This window comes from Vombatus ursinus, unplaced genomic scaffold (genome assembly GCF_900497805.2).
Source record: "Vombatus ursinus unplaced genomic scaffold, bare-nosed wombat genome assembly UNPS02005286.1, whole genome shotgun sequence".
In the NCBI taxonomy this organism is placed as follows: Eukaryota; Metazoa; Chordata; class Mammalia; order Diprotodontia; family Vombatidae; genus Vombatus; species Vombatus ursinus.
In genome coordinates, this window is record NW_020945064.1 from 14113357 (window position 1) to 14137385 (window position 24029).

Here is a 24029-nt window from a genome sequence, read left to right on the forward strand (position 1 = left end):
CCCCCCCCCCGATCCCCTACCTCCAATCCCCCTCTCCACCCCCCCCAGCTCCTGGTCTGAGGGCGCCCCCTCCCCAGCTCCCTCCATCCTCTGCCGAGCCTTCCTCTGGTCCCCGCCCTCCTCCTCCCCTCCCCCATTCTCTCCTGAGCCCCGCTCCTTTACTGAACCTTCCCTCCAGTCTCGGCCCCATCCTGGTCTGAGAATCCCCCTCCCCCCCCCCCCCGGCCCCCCCCCTGGGGGGGTGCCGCGCCCCCCCCCCGGCCCGGCCCCATCCCAGTCTAAGCATCCCTTCCCCCAGCCCCTCCCCCATTCTCTCCTGAGCTCCTGGCCTGAGGGCGTCCCCCAGCTTCTCCTGAGCCCTCTACCTTCCCCCATCCCCTTTCCAGCCCAATCCCTGTCTGAGCATCCCCCCATCCTCTCCCCCCACTCCCAATCCCCCTGATCTCCCGGCCTGAGGGCATCCCACGGCCCCTCCATCTCCTCCTGAGTCTTCGCCCGCACCAAGTACCAGCCCCATCCTTGTCTGAGCATACCCCTACCCTTTCCTGAGCCCCTCCAACCCCTCCCGAGTCCTCCCTTCTCCATTCCTCAGCCTCATCTCCAGAGCCCTCCTCTCCCCTGGGTTCCGTCCTCATCTCCACCTGGGCCCTTTCCCCCTCCGGCCTCATCCTCTCTAGGGCCTGTCCCCACCTAGCCCCAGCCCCCCCTCCCATGCCCCCTCTAGGCTTCGTCCCCTGTAGAATCTCCCGGTCCCAGCCTTATTCCCTATTGATCTGCCCCCTCCCCCATCCCTCCCTGAGCTCCTCCCCCAATGCCATTCCTCCCCCCCTCCCTCCTCCCAAGCCCTGTCCCTACCTGAGCCCTCCCCTCCCAGTCCTGCATGAGAGCCCTTCAAGGCCTAGTCCCTTACCTTCATGCCTTTCCCTGCTTCTCCCTTCACTTCAAGTCCAAGCCCCATCCGTCTCTAAGGTCCCATCCTTTCATATCCAGACTCGGTCCCTCCCAGAACTCAACCCTCTCGTTCTCACAGGGTCTCATCTCCAAAATCTGACTCCATCCCTTCCAGTGCTTTCCTTCTTTCCTGAATTCTTCCCTCCTCTCTCCAGATTTTAGCTCCATCCTCTCCCTCAGACCCGTTTCTCCCTCTGCATCCTCCACCCCTAACAATCTGACAGTTTCTCCCAGGTCCCAGGCCCATTTGTCCCTCATGGCCACTGTTCCCTTGATCAGGCACCATCCTGTCCTGAACTCCTTTAGATCCTTATCTTTCCTCCTGATCCCTCCATAGATCCTTCTCCGTGCCTTCCATCCAAATCAAGTCCCAATCCCTTCCTCAGAAATCTCTACCATTCCTCTCTGTGACTTTCCTGTCCTGTTCCTTTCTCTCTTTTTCAGTGTCTCCACCAGTCCTATCCATTCTTCATTTAGTTTCTACCCAGCCCCATCCTGATTTTAGCTCCTTGAATAGAGGCCCCATCTCTTCCCTAGTCAAACAAACCCTGGCCATATCATCCATCTTAGCAACTCCTCAAGCTAGGCCTCAAGCTGACCCTATCCTGTTCCCATCTTTCCATTAGGGCCTTTCTAAAGCCTGACTGGCCCAGCCGCAGTGAGTACATCCCTCCCTCAGAAACCCTCAGGCAGTCACCATCCCTTTTTTCCTTCAAGTTCAGTCTTATCCCTTCTGATCCCCATCCCTCTCTACCCTGTTCTCTCCCCACCATCAGGAGTTCACTCCATCCCAGAAACTAGCTTTGTCGATCAGGCTGTCTGTACTAATCCCAGAGGCTCTGGTCTCCACTTTTGGAGGTTGGTGAGCTTCAACTTCCTTGGCTCATCTTTGTAAACTTTTTATTTACTTAGTTAAAAAAAAACTTTTATATTGAGTGTTTTATAGTTTAAAAATGGCTTTTAAGAATAAAAAGATGGAAGGATGCTAATGCACCAGGGTAGCGTTTCTTAGATTAAGAATTTGTAAGATCTTGCAAATAAGTTTCAGTATGATCTCAAATGTTTCAAGCAGGCTTAATGAAGATAAATACTTTGAATTGTAGCACCTTTCCTAATTAGACATATTCATATATAGTATATATTACCTCATTTGTTTTCACAACATGACTTTTGGATAGGAAAAGTACTGTTACTATTTTAATTCAATTTCACGCATAGAGAAAACTAGAGAAATAAATGACTTACCTCAAAGATTTTGTGGGTGCCTGCTCTAAGACCAGAATCCAGGTCTCACACCTCTGATCTTGTTACTCTTTCCACTAGATAAATAAGCCATTGTTTCTCAACCTTCCCCAGTCACTGATACATCAAAATTTGGCAAAGGGAAATGAAGAAACCTCAGTAAGCCAGGATATACCAAGGACTTTTTTTTTCTTCAGTATTGTAAGTTTGTCCTCACTCAAAGGTTGGAGAAATGACTTAAATGATTAGGACCTTCTTGCAGCATTCCTCATTGTGTAATATTTAAGCTTATTCACTGAATGTATTTATTGACTTATCATGTACAGAGAGTGCTGTGCTAGGTGATAAGGGGACCAACAAAAGAAATAAAAGACATGGTCCCTTGGCCAGAAGGAACTTTTAGTCTAGTTGGGGAGATAAGGTATGTGTCAGGCCTCTTCTGGAGTATATTGTTTTATTCTGGGTACCTCAATTTAAGAAGGACTCTGATAGGTTGTAGAGTATGCAGAGGAGAGCAGTCAGCTTGATGTTCATGTCTTAAGTTCATGTCATAGCAGAGGAGGAAATGGGCATGTTAAGCCTGGAGAAGAGAAGATTAGGGGAGCCGAGATCGCTGTGTTCAGTTATTTGAGGGCTGGCACGTGGAGGGGGTGGGAGTAGATTTGTTGTGCTTGGCCCAAGAGGTCAGAACCGGGAGCAGCAGATTGAAGTTATAAAGAGGAACATTTAGGTTTGATGTCAGGATACAGTAACATTGGCAGCTGCCCAAAGTGGAATGGGCTTCCTGGGGAGCTGTTAGTTCCCCTCCTTGCAGACTGAGTGAGGCATTCTTCTAGTGTGGATATGGTGAAGCGCTTAACTTGCTCCTTTTTCTTGCTATGACTGCCTTACCTCCTTTTCCTGGTTTATTATTTATTTTATTTTTCAACCCTGGGAGTTACCCTTTCACATCCATTCAAGTACATTGAGAGCTCACTATTTTGAATGCAGTTGAGGGTTCTAGTTATTTAAAGATTCTAAGAAATATTATTATATTTACAATTTTTCTTTCCTTTAATTCTTTACTCTCTAATAATTTTTTATTGGGTTAATTAAGATAAGGCCCCTTTTTTCCTTTTGTTCTCTTGTAAGTGAGGAGTTTGAAGGATGGGGCCATCAGTTCATTTCCAGATTTCTTCAGTTTAATACAAGTGTTAAAAAGTTTTTGAAAATAGTCATTGTTTACTTCCCTTTTCCTTCTTGGCCTCTTTGCTATTCAATTTTTTTTCACTTTTTTTTTTTTTTAAGTGAGGCAATTGGGGTTAAGTGACTTGCTCAGGATCATACAGCTAGTAAGTGTCAAGTGTTTGGTCTGAGGCCGGATTTGAACTCAGGTCCTCCTGACTTCAGGGCCGGTGCTCTAACCATGGCACCACCTAGCTGCCCCTTTTTTCACTTCTTTTGGTGCAATAAATTTGTTCAGTGATTCTTCCTCCAGAATTTTATCCCACATGATTTTGCATTGACTTTATACCTTGCTTAGCTGAGAGATAATCAGGTAAAAAACAAGCTGGGAGTAATGGGATTCTAGGAAATTTGGCTTTCCTACCTGTAGACTTTGTCATGATCCTTACATTTTCTCTATTCATATAACTTGATGAAATATAGTTCTGTATTGCTCTCTGTAAGAGAAAAAAAAATAATCTATGAAGAGTGTGATAGAAAGACCAGTGAACTCATAGTTAAGATTCCTGGATTCTTGTAACTAAGTTCTGCTACTAACTAGTTGTATGATCTTTGGCAAATCATTTCTTTTCTCTTGCTGGTCTTTAGATTACTCATCTGTAAAATGAGGGGCCTGGACAGCATCTCTAAATTCTACTAAGTTCAATTCTATTAAATCATAAGGTTTTTTTTTTTAAAAAAAAAACAAAACCTTTTTATTCATCATGCCTGGTTTGGTATTAATAATTTCTTTCATCTTCTGTAAATTATTTGGCTGTTTGCTATTATTTTCATAACATAGACTAAAATGCAAAAAAATTGCGCTACTTACCAGTTTAATGCAACTATATTGCATTAGTGACCACGATTTTCTCTTGCTCTTTTACTATTTTAAATAATGCTGAGTTACTACACTATCTTTGCAAAGAAATACAGTGAACTAAAACAATGCTTGCTGTGTCACCTATGGGCAAGGAGTCTGTCTTTTATCCTAGTAGAAAGTATGTGTTGGTCCAGGATTTAGACATAATGGTTGTTTCCTTTTGATTAAGACCAAGTTTTAATTTCTCTTCATATGCTGCTGTATGAAAGGCTTAGCTTTGATAGGGAACCTCACTGGAATTAGGTGAGAGCTAAGGCTGAGCCCACTTGGGGTCTTGAGCTGTAGGATCCTACACAAGTCCTATCCTCTTTCAGCTCCAGTTTCCTCAGTGAAGGAAAGAGGTGTAAGAAGCCTCTAATATCTACCTCACAGGGAGGTTTTGAGGGACAAATGAGATACTTTATGTAAAGCACTTTGGAAATCTTAAAATGCCCTTTGTGTCTGCTGTTTACTCTTGGGAGTACATGAGAGAGTCATTAATGGTCAAGGGATATGAACAGTTTCATAATTTTTCGCACATAATTTGAAATTGTTTTCCCTAGCATTTGACTCAGTTCATAGATCCACTCAACACTGATTGTTAGGTTATTTCTAGCTGGCAGTCCGAACACGTTTTTTCACAGAAACTTTATTACACGTGGTAGTTGAGTTCTGTAGGCTGCTAGGTGGTACTGTAGAAGAACTGGATCTGGAGTCAGGAAGATCTGAGTTCAGATTCAGCCACATACTAGCTATGTGACCTTGAGCAAATCTTCATTTATGCAAATGTATTTATGCATTTAACTGTCTGACATTACTTTCCAATGATGGGGATGATGGGGCAGCTAGGTGGCATAGTGAATAGAGCTCTGACCTTGGAGTCAAGAGGACCTGATTTCAAATCCAGCCTCAGACACTTGATACTTACTAGCTGAAGGATCTAGACTTGTTTAGCCTGAAGAAGACCTGAGGGCTGTGATAGCTGTTTTCATGTATTTAGAGAGAGATTTGACTTGATCTGTTTAGCACCAGAGGGAAGAACCAGGAGCACTAGGTAGAAGTTAGCTCTTGAGGCAGATTTTTTCTGAAGTAAGAAAAACTTCAAGGCAATTAAAGTTATCCAAGCTGAATAGACTGTCTTAGGAAGTAGTGTCACCCTTCCTGGAGTTCTTCAATCAAAGGCTAAATGACCAGTGATTGGGGTTGTTGTAGAGGAGACTCAGTACTGGTGTGGGTTGAATCTGGTATCCTTCAAACATGATGAAGATTGTCTGGCTACTTTGCATAGCCAACTATTCTTTAATAGATTAGGAAAGCTTCCTTATCTATCAAATGAGAGACTAAATCCCTTCCAGTTGTAGATTTCTATAATTCTGTGAAAATCAGACTTCCTGTGGCTTTGAAGGATCACATAATTCAGCCACATCAACCTCACCACCTCAAAAATTTAATTTATCTTCACTTTTTTCTCCACAGCCTCCTTTCTTGGAGAAAGAAGTGTTCTTCCTCCTCTCCAAGGATACGCTGCCCCCCCCACCCCCCCAGTTCTTCATTCTGTCTCTTCATCTCCCAGGGCTTTCATCTATTATCCTTTCTTCACACTTAGGCTGGATTTGAACCACTTAAAATAAATGATAAGATGACCAATTAATGAGTCTCTCTCATAGACCTTAGATGAAGTATGTGAAAGACATTTAATGAAGTGAAATGAAACTAGACAAGAAGTCTGGACTAGGATTTTTTTCAGCATTCTCTGAGTCATGTATTAAAAGCATTGAGTTAGCTGGAATTGGAAAGTTTGAGCAATTGCAGCACACTACTGAAGAGCAAAGGTAGAAATGAGCTGTGTCATGGAAGAGAGACAGAGAAGGCAATTGGCTCTGCAGACATTTCAGAATAGAAGACCCGGGCCAAGAGGACTCACAGGGAAACTCCCTCCAAGTTGCTGTCTGTCTACAGATACTGTAGTATAATGTGCTGTTTCATTACCCAAATGGTTACAGTAAATTTTTTTTGATGCAACCATGAAGAGGTCAGAGATTAATGAGAGGTAGATTTAAGTGTAAATTTAGGGAGAGTGCCCAATCTTTGCCTAAATGTTAGGAACCTTCTTTACTAGGAGCAACTGTGATTAAACTTATAGTTGTTCATCTAAAATAATTCCCCGAAAAATATTTGGGAGTCTACATCCCGAAACAACCCCAGGAACTATATGAACATAATTACAAGACACTTTGCACACAAATGAGTGAGATCTAAATAATTGGAAAAACATCAGTTGCTCGTGGGTAGGCCAAGCTAATATAATAAAAATGACGATTCTACCTAAGCTAATTTACTTATTCAGTGCCATACCAATCAAACTACCAAAAAATTATTTTATAGAGTTAGAAAAAATAATAACAAGATTCATCTGGAAGAACAAAAGATCCAGAATATCAAGGGAACTAATGAAAAGAAATGCCGGAGGAAGGTGGCCTAGCCGTTCCAGATCTTAAATTGTATTATAAAGCAGCAATCATCAAAACTGCTTGGTACTGGCTAAGAAATAGAGTGGTAAATCAGTGGAATAGGTTAATTATGCAAGACACAGTAGTCAATGATTGTAGTAATCTATTATTTGATAAACCCAAAGACCCCAGCTTCTGGGATAAGAACCCACTCTTTGACAAAAACTGCTGGGAAAACTGGAAAAGAATATGGCAGAAACTAGGCATAGATCAAAATCTCACACCATATACCAAAATAAAGTCAAAATGGGTTCATGATTTAGATATAAAGACTTAATACTGTAAGCAAACTGAGAGAGGGAGAAGTTTTTGCACAAACAAAGCCAATGCAACCAAGATTAGAAGGAAAATAGAAAATTGGGAAAGAATTTTTGCAACCAGTCTCTCTGATAAGGGCCTCATTTCTAAAATATATAGAGAATTAAGTCAAATTTATAAGAATACAAGTCATTCCCCAGTTGATAAATGGTCAAAAGATATGAACAGGCAATTCTCAGATGAAGAAATTAAAGCCATCTATAGTCATATGAAAAAATGCTCTAAATCTCTCTTGATTAGAGAAATGCAAATCAAAACAACTCTGAGGTACCACATCACACCTATCAGATTGGCCAAGATGACACAACAGGAAAATGATAAATGTTGGAGAAGATGTGGGAAAATTGGAACACTAATGGATTGTTGGTGGAGTTGTGAAATTTTGAAGAACAATTTGGAACTATGCCCAAAGGGCTATAAAAATGTGCATACCCTTTGACCCAGCAATAGCACTTCTAGGGCTATATCCCAAAGAGATCATACAAATGGGAAAAGGACCCACATGTCCAAAAATATTTGTAGCAGCTCTTTCTGTGGTGGCAAAGAATTGGAAATTGAAGGGATGCCCATCAATTGGGGAATGGCTGAACAAGTTGTGGTATGTGAATGTAATGGAATACTATTGTGCTATAAGAAATGATGAACAGGCTGACTTCAGGAAAACCTGGAAAGACTTGTATGGTCTCATGCTGAGTGAAGTGAGCAGACCCAGGAGAATGTCGTACACAGTAACAGCCACATTGTGCGATGACTAACTTTGATAGACTTAACCCTTCTCCACAATACAAGGATCTAAGACATCTCCAAAGGCCTTGTGATGGAAAATGTTATCCATAAAGAAGAAAGAACTATGGAGTTTGAATGCAGATTGAAGCATACTATTTGCTATTTTTTTCTTCTGTTTTGTTTCCTGTTTCTGGTGGTTCCTCCTGTTGGTTCTAATTCTTACTTACAACATCACTAATGTGAAAATATGTTTAATAGGAATGTATATGTATAGCCTGTATCAGATTGTGTGCCGTCTTGGGGAGGGTGGTGGGGAGGGACAGGGAGAAAAATTTTAAACTTAAAAGCATATGGAAGTGATTGTTGATAAATCAAAGTAAATTAATTAAAAATTTTTTTTAAAAGTCCTTTCTGAACCTTAAAATAAAATAAAATAAAATAAAATAATTCCCTGAAGCCAAAGAGGAGAGTACCTCAAGGACCTTTGGGGCCATTATATTGTCCCTAACACTAAAGTGAACTGATTATTGTAACAGTATTACACCATTATCTACAAATATACACGGGTCTTTCCTATCTTAAGACATCTTCCCTTGATTTCAATAGCTTCTCTTAATTGCCAAACTTGGGGAGTGGGGAGGGGTGCTGTGAAACTTACTTTATACCATCTCCAATTTATTTCAGGAACACTATGGAATTTGGCTTCTGTCTCCCACACTGTAACTAAAACTGCCTTTTAAAGTCACCCAGTTATGTCTTGCACACCAACTTCTTTTCTTAGTTGTTACTAGTTTTTATCTTTTTGAAACATTCAAACTTAACCAGCCCCTCTTTCAAGAAACTCTTTTCTTTGCTTCAGTGGCACATGATTCTGATCTTCCTGCTGCTTAGGATAATCCATCTTTCCCCTACTAAAAGATGTACTCTCTCCCAACATATCTCATCCCATTCCTGTGTTTTTCTCACTCTAACCTTCTCTTTACAAATTTCATTGATAGCATCATGTAGATCAGGGCCTCATAAAATAATTTAAATGAATCAACAAACCATGCCTTTGCCCATGTGAGAAATGCTAACAGTTTGGTTCCCACACATTCGATAGGAACATAGGACATGCAGAAATGTGTAAAACAGGATGAAAGGGAGGGCAGAACAACCCTATCCAATCATAGAGCCGGAAGAATTCTTTAAGTTCCTCTTGAAGGGGGCCCAGGCTGAAACTGGCTTAAGCTGGTCAGGGTCAAGGGATGGTCACTGACTTTTCACTGACACACATGCTTAATTAGCTTCATGCATATTAACTTACACACCCCATGGGAGGAGACAGCCCTCATTTTCGTACATGCATCACATGATGAGGGAGGAGAGACATATTAAGGAGTAACACGTAAAGGGCAGTTCAGGAAGAGGGATGTCATGTCTGCCCCTCACCAATGGATGAAAGGGAGGGTGGGACAGGGTGGGGTTAAAGCTAAGTAATCCTGTATAATCAATTGTTCTGCTTCTCCATGGGTGTGTGTTACACACCCCGTTCTTGTGAGAATTGACAATAAAGGTATCTCTTCTCTCCCTCCACAGCTGTGATTTCGTTATTGCCCAGCTCGAGGAATTCAGCCAGCCCAGTCTTGGGCTGAATTCTGAATTGAGTCTGGGGTCTTTATAACACCTATAATGTCTACATAGTTGACTGCCAACAACTGCCTGTTCTGAATTTCACATCCTCAAATTCATGCTATACATTTCCACCTTGACAGCTTGTCATTTCAAGTTTAGTTTGTCTAAAACTGATCTTTTGATTTTATTCCTGGACTATCTATGCCCTTTGAATATACTTTTGCTTGTACTCACCCTGTTTGCTTATACTGAACCCCTTAGATGCATATGTACAAACCCTAGCTACAAACGCCTTTACTCTCATCTACTTCAGCCTTAACTTCCCTTGCCCAAAGTTCCATTACAGTGAGTTTACCCACCCTTCCACTACGAGCTCTGGAATGCCTACTCTAAAATTAACATATATTCTTTCATCCCAAACCTTTTCTTCCTCTTTTGGCATTAATTGAGAAAACTCTTCTTCTTAACCTCCCTATTACTGTCAAGGGTGCCACCATCCTTCCAGTCACTGAGGCTGACAACCTAAGTGTAATCCTCAACTCTCTGTAGTCCACTTCGTATATTCAACCTGTTGCCAAATTCTGTCAATTCTATCTTTGCACCATCTCTCATCTATGTACCCTTTTCTTCAATGACACTGTTTCCACCTTGGCGTTGGTTCTCGTCACCATGCCTCGACTATTGAAGTAGCCTTCTGATTAATCTTCTTGCCTCAAGTCTCTCCCCACTGCAGTCCGTTCTCCACTCAGCAGTCAAATTGGTCTTCCTAAAGCTCACGTCTGACAGTGTCACCTACCTCCTGCATTCAGTAAACTGCAGGGGCTCCTTAAAACCTCCAGGATCAAATATTAAATCCTCAATTTTGATGTTAAAGGCCTTCATATCCTTGTTCTTTCCTACCTTCCCAGTCTTCTTACATTTTACTCCTCACCTTACCTCCGTATACTCTTTGGCCAAGATACTGGCCTCCTTGCTGTTCCTGGAACAAAACACTCTATACAAAATCACAGGCTGTACTCCTTGTCTGGAATTCTTTACTTCCTTATCTCTGCCTTCTGGTTTTTCTGGCTTCCTTCAAGTCTCAGCTAAAATCACCATCTGCAAGTAAGCCTTTCCTGTTTCCTCTTAATACTAGTGCTTTCCCTATGAAGTTATCTCTAGTTTATCATGTCTATATCTTGTTTGAATATAGTCTCTCCATTAGATTGTGAACTTCTTGAGGGCAGGCACTCTTTTTCTCCCCTTTCTATCTCCAGCACTTAGCATAATTACTTACCCACTACATAGTAGATGCTTAAGACGTGCTTGTTGACTTGACTTTAGCTCATATCTCATGACTCACTATTCTCATGGTAGGGAAGGTAGACTATTCCTTGCTCCCCATTGCCACATCCAGACTCCCTCTGTCACCTAATGATTTGGATAATTGGGTTAATGATTTGAATAAATTGCTGTAGTCTGTTTGATAGAATTTTAGCATTTTTGAGTCATTGTCCTATAGTTTTCTTCCTATGTTTTGTCTTTCCCTGGTTTCAGTATTAGAATTATATTTATCTCACAAAAGGATTCTTGTGGGGTGTTTTCTTTCTCAGTTGTTGGTAATAATTTGTGAAGTATGGGTACTGACTGTTCTTTAAAAGTTTGGTAGAATTCTGCTGTGAATCCGTAAGAACTAGGAATTTTTTTTTCTGTTTAGTAATCCTATATAACTAGACCTAGTTCTTTTTCCAAGATTAAGTTATTTAACATCTCTATCTGGTCTTCTGGTAGTTTGGATATTTTATATTTTTAAAGGTATTCCTCTCTATTCTCAGTATTGTTAGCATGTAAGTATGTATAATATGTTCTGATTATTCTTTTTATTTCTTCTGATTTTGCTGTGGTTTCACTTTACTCATTTGCTACTTTATTGGTCTGATTTTCTGCTCTTTTTTAATGAAATTAGCCAAGGATTTTTCAATTTTATTAGTCTTTCCAAAGAACCAGTTTTTAGTTTTGTTTATCATTTCTATGTTTTTTGTTCCCAATTTATGTACTTTCTCTCTAATTTTAATATCTCCTTTTATGCTTATTTTAGGGTTCTTTTGGTTGATTTTCTGATTTCTTTAAATGCATATTCAGTTCATTAATCCTCTTTTTTTAAAAATTTTTGTTCATGTATGATTGTAAGGATATGATTTCCCCCTTGAGGACTGCTTTAGCTGGATCCCAGAAATTTTGGTATGTTGTTTTATATCATTATCATTTTCTCTTATATAGTTATTGTTTCTGTGATTTGTTTTTTGACCTACTCGTTATTTAAGATTTCATTGTTAAGTCTCTTTGGAGTATGTGTCTTTTGCTTGTGGTCCCCAAACTGATTTCTATTCTTATTGTATCATGGTCTGTAAAGGATGTGTTGACTATTTCTGTCTTTTTACATTTGTTTGCAATATCTCTGTGTCCTAGTACATAATCAATTTTTGTAAAATTTTTATGCGATGAAAAGAAATATATATTCTTTTGTGTTCCAGTTAGAAGATGCCAATAAGTCTTTTAACTCTCACTTCTCCAGAGACTTGTTTAGTTTCATATTTTTCCTTTTGTTTATCTTTCTGTTAGACTTGTCCAAAACTGATAGAGGGATATTGAAGTCTCCTGTCAATGTTGAGTCACTGTCTTTGTCTGTCTGAGTTTTTTGAAGCTCAGATAATGTTTCCTTTATAAATTTGGATGGTAAAACATTTGGAACTCATAAGTTTATTTTTTTAAGCTTTTTAGTTTTAAATTTTCCCTCTCTCCCTTTCTGCCTCCCTCCCCAAGACAGCATGCAATCTGATATAGGCTCTACATATACATTCCTATTAAACATATTTTCACATTAGTCATGTGGTAAAGGAGAATTAGAACCAATTGGAGGAACCATAAGAAAGAAGAAACAAAACAAAACAGAAGAGGGAAAAAAGAGCAAATAGTATGCTTTGATCTGCATTCAAACTCCATAGTTCTTTCTGTGGATGTGGATAGCATTTTCCATCATGAAACTTTGGGAGATGTGTTAGATCCTTGCATTGCTGAGAAGAGCTAAGTCTATCAAAGTTAGTCATTGCACAACGTGGCTGTTACTGTATCTGATGTTCTCCTGGTTCTGCTCACTTCACTCAGCATCAGTCCATACAAGTCTTTCCAGGTTTTTCTGAAGTCTGCTTGATCATCATTTCTTATAGCATATTCCATTACATTTATATACCACAACTTGTTCAGCCATTCCCCAATTGATGGGCATACCCTCAATTTCCAATTCTTTGCCACCACAGAAAGAGCTGCTATAAATATTTTTGGACATGTGGGTCCTTTTCCCATTTGTATGATCTCTTTGGGACAGAGCCCTAGAAGTGCTATTGCTGGGTCAAAGGGTATGCACGTTTTTATAGCCCTTTGGACGTAGTGGAACTCACAAGTTTATTACTGATAATTGGTTCTTTGTCTATGGTTCCTTTCACTATAATGTAATTTCCTTGTTTATCAAACCTTTTTATTTTTTGAATGTTTTTGCTTTATCTGATAGCATGATGGTAACTCCTGCTTTTTTGAATTTACTTGATGAATAGTAATTTTTCCCCCATACTTTCAGTTTTATTTTGTGTATGTCTTTGTTTTTTAAAACATATTTCTTGTAAGCAACAGATCATAGGATTTTGTTTTCTTATCTAATCTGTCACTTTTTCATTTTATTGGATTGTTTAATTCATTCACATTTAAAGTTATGAATTAGGTTTTTATTTTCTTCCATCTGTCTCTATAATTTTTTTAATTGAGATTTTTTTCCCTCTCCTGCTGTAAACACAGTATTAGTTCATTCAGTTACTTTATTTTAATCTTTTTTTAAGGTGGCGCTGTTCCCACCAACACTCCTGATCCCCTCTTCTCATTTGTTACCCTTTTCTCTATAGGGTTTTGTTTATCAGTTCCTTTTTCTCACCTACTTTTGTCTGGATATATATTCTTCCTTCTCTTTTTTCTTCCTCTCCTCTCCTTTGGCTAGCCCTGTTCATTAGTTTTTAAAATTTCATTTTTTTTTTTGCACCACTTATCAGAAAGGATTTATCTCTCTTCATTATCCATTTTCTCTTTCTGTGTACTCTAGACCCTTATTCTCTGATTCATAACCCGTATCATCTGGTCTCTCTTTTCTCTGTGTTCTTCATGCAACCAACCCGTCCAGGGTATCCATTTAGGTTCTTCTTTCTAGGCACTTTCTGTCGCTGCCTTGTAGGGCTTACACCATGGATTTCCCTTTTCCATTGTGTCTTATTCCCAAAACAATGCCAATTAATGTAAGTATCAGAGAAGACATTGCCCCATGTAGAGTCCCTCCCCTACCACTGATTTATAACTTTTCTGGTTGACCTTCCCCCCTCCCCCGACATTTGCCTGGAAAACTTCCCATTCTTCCAGGTGCCCGTTTCCCCCAGAGGTTCCAACTTCTCCCCTCCTTCCCCGCCTCCCCTGCCCAAGTAGACTTTTCAAGCACCAGATCTTCCAGGCCTCATCCAGAGTAAAATCCTCATCTCCCTCAAAGACCATCTCTCTTTACCCATAGGAGTATTCAAAAGTAAGGCCTCCTTTTTTTCCCCCCTTTTAAATTTTTCCCTCCTCCTCTTCCCCCACTTTCCTGTAGACTCTTCTCTTTCAGAGGCCAGAGAGTTCTCCTTCCTCTCACTGCTAGCCCTTGATAAGACCCAGGTGCATCACATTCTCTCTCTATTCCCCTACTCCCTTTCCCACCCTTTTTAGATACCCTCTCATCTTATAATGTAGTTCCACAAAATAAGCATTCACCTGTAGGCAGGGTGTCACTCGGTTCTCTTCATAATGCCCTGTCTGACTCTTCACTAGATTTTCACCTTCACCTGGCTCCTTTTGTACACTTAGAATGTTGTGACCCTGTTGCTGTTGCTATGTCCATTTATTCACTCCTCCTGCTGTGTGTGTGTGTGTGTGTGTGTGTGTGTGTGTGTGTGTGTGTGTTCAATAAGCAAATAATCTCTTCAGTTCTGGTTTTCTTGCTATGAGTGTTTCAAATTCTTCTTTATGATTAAACATCCATCATTTATTTGTCCTGTATGGTCACTCTGGGCTGCATTCTGAGCTCCATTGCTCTTTGGAACACATTATTCCATTCCCTCCTCCTTTTTCTATTGGGCACAGATTGAGCCTTTTTCAATTGGGCCTTATTCAAATGCCCTTTCCTTTGTGATTGAAGGTCTCTCTCCTGATTGCTTAAAACTTGTAGTTTCTGAATTGAATTGTTAAATTTAACCACTCGGTGTCTTGGAGATTGCAGCCTTGGATTTTTTTTCTGGAGATAATATGAATATTTTCAATTGGAATTTCATTTTCTGTGTTCAGAACTTATGGGCAGTTCTCTTCTATTATTTCCTGCATTGTGGTATTAAGAATTTTTGTCTTACCATATTCTTTTAGGAGACCTGTGATCCTTAGGTTGTCTCTGCACAGTACTGTCTTTAAGATCAGTATGTTTTATTGTTGTTGTTTGCTTTTTGGTGAGGCAGTCGGGGTTAAGTGACTTGCCCAGGGTCACACAGCTAGTAAGTGTCAAGTGTCTGAGTTCAGATTTGAACTCAGGTCCTCCTGACTCCAAGGCCGAAGCACTAGCCACTGTACCACCTAGCTGTCCCAAGATCAGTATGTTTTGCTTGCATAGTGAACATATTTTCTTTTAATGTTATTGTTTTTTCTTCTGCTCTTCTAGATTATCCTTTACTTTTTGTTTTTGCATTTCCAGTCTGTTGTTCTTTCTTTTGTTTCTTTGGTGAGACTTGCCATGGCAACTTACAGTTTTTTGATTCTGCTCATTATTTTTGCTGTGTAGAACATAAATTCTGCTCTCATGATTTTCATTCTCTTTTAAACCATTCAGGAGCACTGTGTTGTGTTCCATGTTCTCCTCAAATTCTATAATTTATGGTACACCAGCCTCGGTCTCTGCCCCAAGTAACTTTTAGATGGTTAGAACTGGCCCTAGCTGGTTGTTGTGCTCTTTCCCATAGGCTTGGTAAAGTGCTGTATACATTCCCACTTGCACAGTGTGCTGTCCTGGTGACCTGTGCCACTCCCTGGTACCAGCAGTTAATTACTTTGCAGCACTAGTACTTTCGGGTTGCAGCCCCCAGCAGGCTTTTGCTTCTGAAGGGCTGTGGCCAAGTTGGCTGTCAAGGCCCAAGTAAACTTCTATAATCTGGAGCTCAGGTCTCCATGGCACTGGAAAGATGGAGGGGATGTAATAGGAGTGGGTTTTGTTGTAAGCCTGTGTCATGTTCTTGAGTCTGCTATTGTAGCATGGGAGGTGGAGGAGAGGTGCTGAATGAGCTTAGGCCAGGTCAGTGAGTGTCAGTTCCTGCCTTTGCAGAGTTTTGTTTTGTTTTTTTTTTACCTTGTTTTGGATTTTGAGTGTCCTAGAGCATTGAAATAGCTGAAGTTGCTTTTTCTTTGAAGCATCATATTTGTTTTGGAGAGATTTGAGAGGTGATGGAGATAGAAGAAAATGTCTAGTCTGCCAGTTTGTTTCTCACGTGACCTGGAACTGACAGTATAAAATTTTATGAGAAAATAATCATTCCATTAGGTATTCAATTCTAAGTATGATTTTAATTACGCTTTTGTTCTGAAATTAATTCTTTAGATGACTGTTCAAGTATATATTTACAGATGTACTTTTGGAGGCTATTGAATTGTGGATCATAGGTTTTAAAGCTTGAAGAGACCTCAGAAAGCACCTAGCCTTGCCTTTGATTTTACAGGTAGAGAGCTTGAAACTCAAAGAGGTTAAGTGACTTGCATCATATCACACAGGTAGATGTGGATCTGGGATTAAAACTCAGGCCCTTTGGCTCCAAGTGTACCACTTTTGGAAGAGGAGTAGGAGTGGGAATGAAAACGGGGCTAGATTTTAAGTCAGGAGAGGTCTAGGTTCCACATATTTGCTCGGAGACTTGGTGACCTTGATCAATCTTGTCAACTTTTCTTCTGTTTGTTCTGCAAAATGGGGTCAGTAGCCGTTGTACCATGGCTCTGCTAGAGCTCTTGTGAGAAAGGGTCTTTGTAAGCCAAAAAATTCAATGTTAAGTGTTATTATTTCCAGTAATAACATTGCCTTCCCTAGTCAAAGGACGATAATGCATTTCATCAAGTAAATCAAAATTGCACTGGGTTTGTACAGTTTTTCTAATGAGGGTAACCACCCCTTTCCTCCTCCTCATGCCAAACTCCAGAGCAAGGGTCCTTATCCCTTCATTCACTGTTTTTGGGAGAAGGGGTGCTGCAGTAGGCTTTGCTCTTTCAGTCTTAAGTAACTTTTTAAATGATTTTGCCTGTGAGGAAGGAGAAACTTTTAAAAGACTAATTATGAAGCAATCAGACCCTAAATGAACTAGCTGAATGGGCTAGGTACATCTTAAAAAGTCATTGTTACTTTCATGCCAAAGAATCACATTCTCATTTTCCCCATGAAGCAGAAGATATCTTTCTAGTTTGAAACATATATGGTGTTAATTTATCAGACAGAGGTACTCTTCTTATTGATGCCATTTTTCTTTTTTCTCCTTTTTCAGGGTTCTGTTAGCCATGGCTGCTGTTGACAGTTTCTACCTCTTATACAGGGAAATTGCCCGGTCTTGCAATTGCTACATGGAAGCTTTAGCTTTGGTCGGAGCCTGGTACACTGCCAGAAAAAGCATCACCATCATATGTGACTTTTACAGCTTGATCAGACTGCATTTCATTCCTAGATTGGTGAGCAGAGCGGATCTCATTAAGCAGTACGGAAGATGGGCAGTTGTCAGTGGTAAGAAACTAAATTATCAGTACTTTGACTTTCATTTAAAATCCAAGTAGCAATTTAATATCTAATTTTAAATAATAGGTATTATTTAAGTATGACATAATGGTTGAGAGCTGACCTTAAAGTCAGGAAAATATAAGTTGAAGTTCTGTTTCTGACCTACTGTGTTGGCTGTGTAACCCAGGGCAAATTGCTTAATCTTTCAGGTTTCCAGGGAACTTTGAAATCATAAGATGCAGAGAAGGGATCAACCTAATTGGTAAAGGGAATTTGCTTACCTAGGAGTTCTCTGTACCATAGGTGTCAAACTCATTCCCAAGTGGCCTTGGGATTAAATTGATTAAAATGTAATTGGGAAATGTTTAACAAAATGAATTAAAATACAGTACAATATAGATAACATTGATTTGTGGTTTTCTAAGTCAATTTAATCTGTTTCTGTTTAAGTTTGACACCACTGCCCTAGACCAATGAAATCAAGAGTCAGGTCTTTTTCTTTATCTTATTTAGAAGGCTATTTTTAACTCATTTGGGTACTTTAATGGGAAAATACTATTTAAAAAGTCATGTATATTTACATGCATATTTTTCTCTTTTACATATCCCCCTCTACTGCATTTTTAGAAGAAAAAATTTTTAAAAGATTTTCATGGAATATAAAAGCTGCAAAGGACCTCGGAGATGACCTTGTCCGGTATTCTCATTTTACAGCTGAGAACATTGAGCTCAGAGAAGGGAAAAAAACTTACCTAAGGGTTACCCAGCTGCCAGATGACTGAAGAACCAGAACTAGAATGTAATGAGGGGAGGGGCAATGTCCTCGGTCCTTCCTTGTCTTGTACTCTTTCCCATGGTACCATGCTACTTCTCATGTAATTCTTCCTCTTTTATCCTGATTCCTTTCATTTTCTGAAATGGTTATTGGCTACTGCCTCAGCTTTATGAAATTTGGAATTTAGGGAGTTATACCCTCATAGAGTCACTTTGTTACAACATGGGAAAGATCCTTCTTATGATAATACACACTCAAGGATGAGGGTTGGTTTTTTTTTTTTGTTTTTTTTTTTGTTTTTTTTTTTGGTGAGGCACTCAGGGTTCAGTGACTTGCCCAGGGTCACACAGTTAGTAATGTCAAGTGTCTGAGACTGGATTTGAACTCAGGTCCTCCTGACTCTAAGGCTGAAACTCTATCCACTCCTCCACTTAGCTGCCCCTCGAGGATGTAATTGAAGATTTTTTTAAAAATTAAAAAATACAGAAATATTCAGTATTACACATTCAGTTTAAATAGCTTTAAATAAATTTTATCAAAATTTTATAATTTTGTTCCAGGTGAGCATTTAACATTATTGTTCAGCATATTGACCCACCTTTTTTTATTAGCACATCATCACTTTATGGTAACATGTGAGATAAGACAGTTCAGGTCTTATTCTCTCTTTTTTCCTACATGATTGTCTTTGATATCCTTGTTTGATGGTTCCAAGGCCAAATGCTGCATATCACAAGATAAAGATACTCAGATGCTGTATTACCTTTTCTATTTCTAACACAGGTGCCACAGATGGTATTGGAAAAGCGTATGCAGAAGAGTTAGCAAGCCGAGGTCTCAACATTGTCCTTATCAGCCAGAATGAAGAGAAGCTGCACAAGCTTTCCAAGACCTTAGCTGAGACCTACAAAGTTGAAACAGAGATTATAGTTGCGGACTTCTCCAATGGCCGCGGAATTTACTTACTTATTAGAGAAGCACTGCAAGACAGAGACATTGGTATCTTGGTGAATAATGTTGGAGTGTTTTATCCCTACCCACAGTATTTTACTCAAGTCTCTGAGGACAAACTGTGGGACATTATTGATGTAAACATTGCAGCTGCCAGCTTGATGGTCCATATAGTATTGCCAGGGATGGTGGCAAGGAGGAAGGGTGCGATTGTGAACATCTCCTCCGGCTCCTGCTGCAAACCCACTCCCCAGATGACTGCATACTCGGCATCGAAGGTGATGATTATTGTGGGTTGGGAAAAGAGCCCTAGCATAAAAAAAAATACTGTAATCATTTGATTGGATTGCAAAACCGTGTTGTCCTTCTGCCTGCAGCTGTGAGTACTCTAACTACTATTTTTTCTCTTAATGAAAACTGAGAAATTAATGTTTTCTTTTTTTTTCTGTTTAAACAGGCTTACTTAGACCACTTCAGCAGAGCACTGCAATATGAATATGCTTCTAAAGGAATTTTTGTGCAGAGCTTAATCCCATTCTCTGTAGCTACAAATGCGAAAGCGTGCAGTAGCTTTCTACATGGCTGTTCTTGGTTGGTGCCATCACCAAAAGTATATGCACATCATGCAATTGCTACTCTTGGAATCTCAAAAAGGACCACAGGGTACTGGTTTCATTCAATTCAGGTAAAAATTTTGGGAACTTTATCTCACCTAAGTCAGCATAACCTTAATTTTTTGGAATGATTCCTAATTTTTTTAAAAATTTAAGTGAAGGCTAATGTTGAGAAGCAGAAAGTTTTGATTCTTACATTGATTTCCTCAGTGTTTTTGGTTGTCACGGAAACTTCTCTTTCAGTAATATTTGCATTAAAATTGTTGAAAATTAAAATGGATATAAGAAGGACTTCTTTACATAAATGCAAATGACACCAGAAAATACATCTTAATTTGATACCAGATTGTTGTGTAGAGGTGCTCTTTTGTTTCTCAAAAGACTATGCCAGGGCATTGCACACCCAGGTAGTTCCTATAAAGCTGGACATGTTTTGAATATAAACCTAGTGATGGACTGCCTGAATGTCAGTCATCTTAAGGAGAGTCTATCCATGTCTGCAGGGGCTCATCACTGGTTTGTCCACAAGGTGATGAGTTTTAAAAGACACAATGACTCTTAAGGCCTATGTGTAAATTATAAAGGAATTGTCATCTACATCAGGAAAGGGAGTTCACATTGATGACATCTCAGATTCTTGCAGTATTGGAGCTTAATTGTAAAAATTGCTAAATATCTTCATTAGCATCTAACTGGTAAATCTAGTAACCACTAACTGGTAATGGTTATACAAGTGGGTACTGGAGCTTACAGGGTCATCTGAGCAATGTAAACCTGCAAAATGTTTCTTTATTTCTGAAGACTTTTACACCTAATGATGAAATTGCACAATGTATTGTGGCATTTTTAAAAGGTAAAGAATGAAAAATTACATATTGGAACATGCTTAAAATACTTAGATCTTTTGATATCTTTGTAAATAGGCTAGTGAAATAGTTGGGAATTTAAATAATTTAAGTATTGGGAAAGAAACATGCATGGTTTTATTATGGGCTTGGATTTTTTCAAACAAGTATGTGCAAGTGTACCATGCTTTCAGGGTTCTTTTAGGTAAAGAGGGCACCAAGTTCTTTAAAACTTTCTTCCATCCCAAATATCTTTAGCTTTTATGGTGGATATAATGTTCTAAATAGAAGCAAAATTAGAAGAGATGTATCAGTCATGGTTGTATTTGACTTTTAGGGCTTCAGCATTATAGTGTGTCAGCCTGGTTTTGTGTGTGCTATGTTAACTGTCCAGATAAAAGTGGAGAAATGGTTCTAGCCTGCAATGCAGATAGAAAGGGACTCTGCAAGAATTATTACCATTGATACTGTCGAACTATTAATATTGGTTTGGAAAGCATTTCTTCTCATACTTGGAAACAACATTCATTTTACCCATTGTAGCTATTAATTTTTAGCCTCAGAACCTGCTACCAATTTGGCAGGAAAAGAGCAGCCTTCTCATTACTAGCTTTCCATCTATGACATTTAATAAAAGATACCAAACACATTCTAAGGTAGAGTTGATTGAAAAACAAATTAAGTTAATAAATACCTTTCCTAGGGTTAATTATTATAAAAATTAGGAAACGGTGCCACCATATATTAGTAGTTGAAGCCAAAACCACGCTTTAGTTAGGACAGGCTGGCAGAGCAGGATGGAGAGATGTTTATTCAATTTTGAACTTGTATGTATTTCCATCTACTTGGTCCCAGATATTTTAAAGGAAGATGTGTGTATTCTGTTTTTCATCGATGGGGTGAATATTAAGCCTTTTACTTTAGTATTTAATACTTTTGAGGATCCATGATTTCATCATGTGAGTAAGCTCTCTACTCATGTAGTTGGCCACTTCTCTATACCTGTGATTCTCAAAGGGTGTGCCATGAAAACCTGGAATTTCTATCAATGCAGATAAGATAAAATTTATAAATATTTTTGTTTAATATAAATTTTAATTACCTTACATATATAATATGGTAAATGTAATATTTGAAAAATAAACAGCTTTCCTATTATGCATATGTACTAAACTCAAAACATGTCAAGTCTTGACCTTGTAAAGAATTCAGCAAAAATGGCCTCTCTTATTAAAGAGAAACTTTGCATGTGCCAGTGTTTTGACTTTGAAGTAGTGGTGCTGGTATAAGCATTTAGTGTACCTCCTTTCCTCGTAGTTCAAAGAAGACTGTACTAGGGACAAAAATAAATTTGCAGACCACTTCCTTATTTGGTGTCATGGGTTGCTCTTGCCCCCAGAGTCCATCACATAATGGCCATATCTTCAGTGAGGAGTATTTCTGCACTTAGCTAACTGAGCTGTTCCTAAGAAGACAGACACACAGTCTAATGTCGATTCATACCAGAAGCCTCTTCAGCTTCAGAGCTGCCACTTTTTATACTGGGTTGGCATAAACTTGATAACTCAGGGTCATTAATATACCACATTGAGGCATCAAAGTAGGATGTTAATAAAGGATTGGACTTTTCAATTAAGTGAGATTCCCCTGATGTTCCAGGTTCTAGGTAGTGATGATCCTAGATGACCATCAGTATTGAGCATAGAACTGCAGGATTGAGTCAGTATTTTCTGGAAATGATTTTTGTTTTACAGTATTTTGTATGATTAGTATTGTATGTATTTTAGACTGTTAAGAATTGATGAATATTCTGAAGCCTTATTAATTGGTACCTTTAGTGATAACTGTAATTTTGGGGGAGGGGTTCCTAGTATTGTTAGTAACTTTTTCTCCTTTGTTTTTTTTTAGTTTCTTTTTGCGCAGTATATGCCAGAGTGGCTCTGGGCATGGGGAGCAAATATTATCAACAATTCATTGCGTCATGAGGCCTTATCCCATAGATTGTGAACCTGGATATATCACCTTAGGAAGTGTTGCCAAATTATGTGAACCTACAGTATTCAGAGCATTGGAAGAACAACATTTCATTTTAATTGTGTATTTGCTCTTAACTATTTTGCTGGCACCTTATTGTTGCATCATTGATAAAACAGACATGGTACTTTTAAAGAATCTATTGGGGAGCTGCCTGAAGGCGTTGGCACAGGGTTAATATTGAATGTGATGAGAACTGATCTAGGAAGCCTGGAATTGGGTATTCCTTTTTTTAATGTAAGCTACTGGAAAAACTATGTCAGTGAGTCAGTGTTGTGCTATGAACCAAGATGATCTGAAATGGAAATGTACTCACAATTGGATTTGTTGGGTCTTTTCATTTTAAATCTTCTTCTTTTAAGAGTGGTCATGTGTTTCCTTCAAAGAATTATAATTTTTCTTCTAAAAAAATAACTGGAAAAGATGTGTTTAAAAAAACTATTTTGAAGCTAAAAATGGCTAGTGTTAGTAGCTGTAGAAATCCAACTCCCTATGTGTATTGTATTACATAGATCTTGTAGTTTGAATCTCTTTTGAGGAAAATGCTTTTCCATCCAAGAACAGACTTGTATTAGACAAGTTTGAAAGTTGATCATATTTAGAAAATGGTGAGATCTGTATGAGCAACTTTATAACTAATGGGCAAGTCAGCTTTTAAAAGATATATGTAAAGTGGCTTTAAGTGGGAGCTTCATGGGATTTAAAAAAGTATTTAAATCCAATCCAAAAGAAAAGTCTCTCCAGTTTTGTGACCCTCTATAGTCTAGCAGTCCAAGTTATTACTTTCTGTTAAGTTCTTACCTTCTTTGGAGCTAACCCTTTGCCACAGCTGCAAATACATTATGAAGTTTTTCAAGCATTTTTTTTAATTTATACAATTCTTTTGGATAATATACTTATTTTCAGTGTGTGTTATTTTTTTTAACTTAAATCTTGCCCTTTAGAAAGAAAATTATCTCATAATTTTCTATGTGATAGTTCCAGTAGCATTTATTGGTATAAACAAAATTGTTTGCTGAGGTAGTTAAAATGTGGAGTAATTATGTACTATGTATTGTATCTGATGAAATAAGTACAGATTTAGAAGTATAATCTTAGTTTGTGCAATGAATGTAATGAATAAAATGAACAATTGTGTTGGAGTAAAAATGACTAAACTGCTTAGGCAGGATTAGTTCTGAAATACAATGTGTGTGATATTTTGGGTTTAGATCATAGTGTCTTATTTGAAAACTCTTGTGAGAACCATCCAGTGCTGTCAAAACTGTGAAACTCTATACAAATGTAAGGTATTGTTATTATTTACATATTGATAATTCTGCATTTCATTTTGTGACTCCAGTGCAGATATATATTGAGTATTCGTAAGCCTGGTAAAATTATTTAAAAATCATGAGTTTTGTGGAATTCTTTTCTCATGAAGTAATATGCAATCAAGTGTGTACACACACACACACACACACCCACACCACAACTGAAACCATGGATACTGATGAAATCAGCGAAAAAGAATATAGAGAGAGATGAGAAGAGCTTTGGGTTAT

The 24029-nt window shown here is 38.8% G+C and overlaps 2 protein-coding genes across 3 annotated transcripts in view; one reads left to right on the forward strand and one right to left on the reverse strand.

The window, feature by feature from the left end:
- The window catches only part of DNAAF1 (dynein axonemal assembly factor 1), a 53793-nt gene extending 39470 nt beyond the window's left edge, over positions 1-14323 (reverse strand). The window contains exons 1-2 of one of the 2 annotated variants that reach the window (XM_027847653.1): positions 14248-14312; positions 3782-3854 (exon numbers count right to left, since the gene is read on the reverse strand). In XM_027847653.1, the coding sequence (XP_027703454.1) occupies positions 3782-3821 (40 nt within the window). In that variant the 5' untranslated portion in view covers positions 3822-3854; positions 14248-14312. Of the gene's footprint in view, positions 1-3781; positions 3855-14247 lie in introns of both variants that reach the window. The other variant, XM_027847656.1, reaches the window with a different exon arrangement.
- Positions 1-23854, forward strand: part of HSDL1 (hydroxysteroid dehydrogenase like 1) — a 24518-nt gene extending 664 nt beyond the window's left edge. The window contains exons 2-5 of the mRNA XM_027847658.1: positions 17040-17272; positions 18825-19270; positions 19450-19677; positions 22360-23854. Of these exons, the coding sequence (XP_027703459.1) occupies positions 17053-17272; positions 18825-19270; positions 19450-19677; positions 22360-22458 (993 nt within the window). The 5' untranslated portion in view covers positions 17040-17052 and the 3' untranslated portion in view covers positions 22459-23854. The remainder of the gene's footprint in view (positions 1-17039; positions 17273-18824; positions 19271-19449; positions 19678-22359) is intronic.
- Positions 23855-24029: the final 175 nt, after the last annotated feature.